This window comes from Octodon degus, unplaced genomic scaffold, assembly GCF_000260255.1.
Source record: "Octodon degus isolate 3935 unplaced genomic scaffold, OctDeg1.0 scaffold00499, whole genome shotgun sequence".
Classification (NCBI taxonomy): Eukaryota; Metazoa; Chordata; class Mammalia; order Rodentia; family Octodontidae; genus Octodon; species Octodon degus.
This window is the reverse complement of record NW_004525075.1, coordinates 23,300-25,421: the sequence shown is the minus strand read 5'-3', so window position 1 is coordinate 25,421 and position 2,122 is coordinate 23,300. Positions and strand designations below refer to the sequence as shown.

The 2,122-nt window shown below is 31.9% G+C and overlaps 1 protein-coding gene and 1 pseudogene across 1 annotated transcript in view; one reads left to right on the top strand and one right to left on the bottom strand.

Moving 5' to 3' along the window:
* LOC105741348 overlaps positions 1-789 on the top strand; it is a 17,134-nt pseudogene extending 16,345 nt beyond the window's left edge.
* Positions 1-1,087, bottom strand: part of LOC101591665 (UDP-glucuronosyltransferase 2B31-like) — a 210,242-nt gene extending 209,155 nt beyond the window's left edge. The window contains exon 1 of the mRNA XM_023708723.1: positions 894-1,087. Within this exon, the coding sequence (XP_023564491.1) occupies positions 894-1,002 (109 nt within the window). The 5' untranslated portion in view covers positions 1,003-1,087. The remainder of the gene's footprint in view (positions 1-893) is intronic.
* Between the last annotated feature and the right edge of the window lie 1,035 nt (positions 1,088-2,122).

The window sequence follows — 2,122 nt, the reverse complement described above, 5'->3', positions numbered from 1 at the left end:
CAGGTTATTTTTTGAAAGACTTTTCAATTATGGAAGAGAAGATGTTTAAAAGTTCCTGTGTTTGATGACAGTAATTGATAATGTATCTGTATGTGTATATGTATACTTGTATATGCACACATAATTGTATTATATGTATTTGTGGATATAAATGTATATTTGTTACCCATATTTACATGTAGATGTATGAAAATCATTGTATGAGGTATTTGGGAGAGCACCCTAGGCTCTTAACTCACCTCAGTACATTCACAACAATAAAAATGTCCTAGTATGATACCTTATATGCCCATATTTCAATAGTATCCTTTTATACATATGGATACTGAAGGAAAGAGAATTCAGTTTCAGTTCAATTTCTAAATATACTTTAGGATAGAATCTCTATACCAAGTGTGAGGGATGCGTCAAATAATGTAAGAGAATTGTTTAATTTGTAAATGAATTAATTAAGCTACATTAGGGGAAATAATTTCTTCAGTAATACTTAGAAATATAATCTATGAAATTTCTCAATTTAAATGTAAATATTCATCAAGACATATAGGGAAATTTAAATTATTGTTTTCACAGATGAAAGAATATATATAATAAAATGCTAGAAATGTATATAAATGCTTAAAGCTGTCTTCATAGTTATGCTTTATTAATGTATGTGTTCCTAAATGTGCTCTGTACATGGGATTTCCAGACCTTTCTAATGAAAACAATAATGTCACCTGGACCAAAATATTTTTATCTGACAGAACATTTTATATCTCTACCTCAACACTGTATTATGAAAGATGACCTTCTCTAATGCTATATTTTTTTTAATGGTATATTCTTAAAAACATATCATCAAAAACACAGGAATTTACAAATTCCCAATACCAAATGAAAAGACAACTTACCTAATACTTCACTGTACAGCTGATTCCAATTCTTCTCAATAAATCCTTGAAACCAAAAATCAAAATAAAGCACATGCATCATATTTTTCAACCTCTCCACAAATGTCATTTGATCACTTAACTGTGATAGAGCAACAGGCACATAGGAAGGAGGAACTGAAAGTGCTCCAATGTACTTCTCATTTGTGTATCCAGGAAAGAGTCCGTGAGTGTACACAAAAGGGACATTCAGAATCTCTGCAATCACCTCACTCCCAGGCATGAAGGCATCTACCAGAATGACATCAAACCTTGATTTTTGTAGTTTTGATATAAGTTCCTTGTTCAGAACTATATCTTTACATAATGCTTTCATGAACTCAGTTTCTTTCCACATAAAATCTTGCATTGTTGAAAAATACCTCCAAGATGATTCTTTTGGTAGCTCATAAATAGCTTTATCAAGTGTTTCTGTAAAAATATGATCCCAGGCACTTTGAGTTACTGATGTAGAACAATCTTCAAATTTAATAGCAGATCCCTTCTTCACATTAATTGGCATAGAAATTGAAGACCTCAAAACAATCACCTCATGACCGTTTTGGACAAGTACATCCAGTATTGTTTTCATATTGATCCAATGACTGTATTCCATTGGCCACACCAGCACCTTCCCACAGCTCCCCGAACCAAAGTAACTATTCAGCTGAATCAGCAACAGAACTGCAGTTAGTTTCATAGTCATCATGGCAAAAACAGCCTTTCCTTGCAAGTCCTATTGCCACTGGGTTTGCTTCTTGTCAAGTAAAAAATTACCATATAGTTAATACATAACTTTTATTTGCTAACATAAATACATAAGGAACAGTCAGTATCTCATTGTCAGTTCAAAGACCAAAATTACAAGACCCTTATGTTTACATGAAGATGTGTAATGACTTTTGCTGGATTAGAATTATTTTCCTATAATCAGAGATTTTTGACATTACATCTGCTGTGCCACTGTCCTATAATTGAGTTTAGGAAGTAGTGCCAAGATTTGTGTCAAGTTGAAAGGAAAAGAAAAAAAAATCCAGAGTCCATATGCATAGATGTTTGACACGGAATTAGAAGCATTCATAATATAGGTGAGTTATCATTTCTTTTCATAGGAGCATTCCATAAATGTTTTGTACAAAACTGGTTCATATATCAATGACAAATCATACACTTTATCAATGTTAAAGACTTATTTCAGAAATTTAAAATCT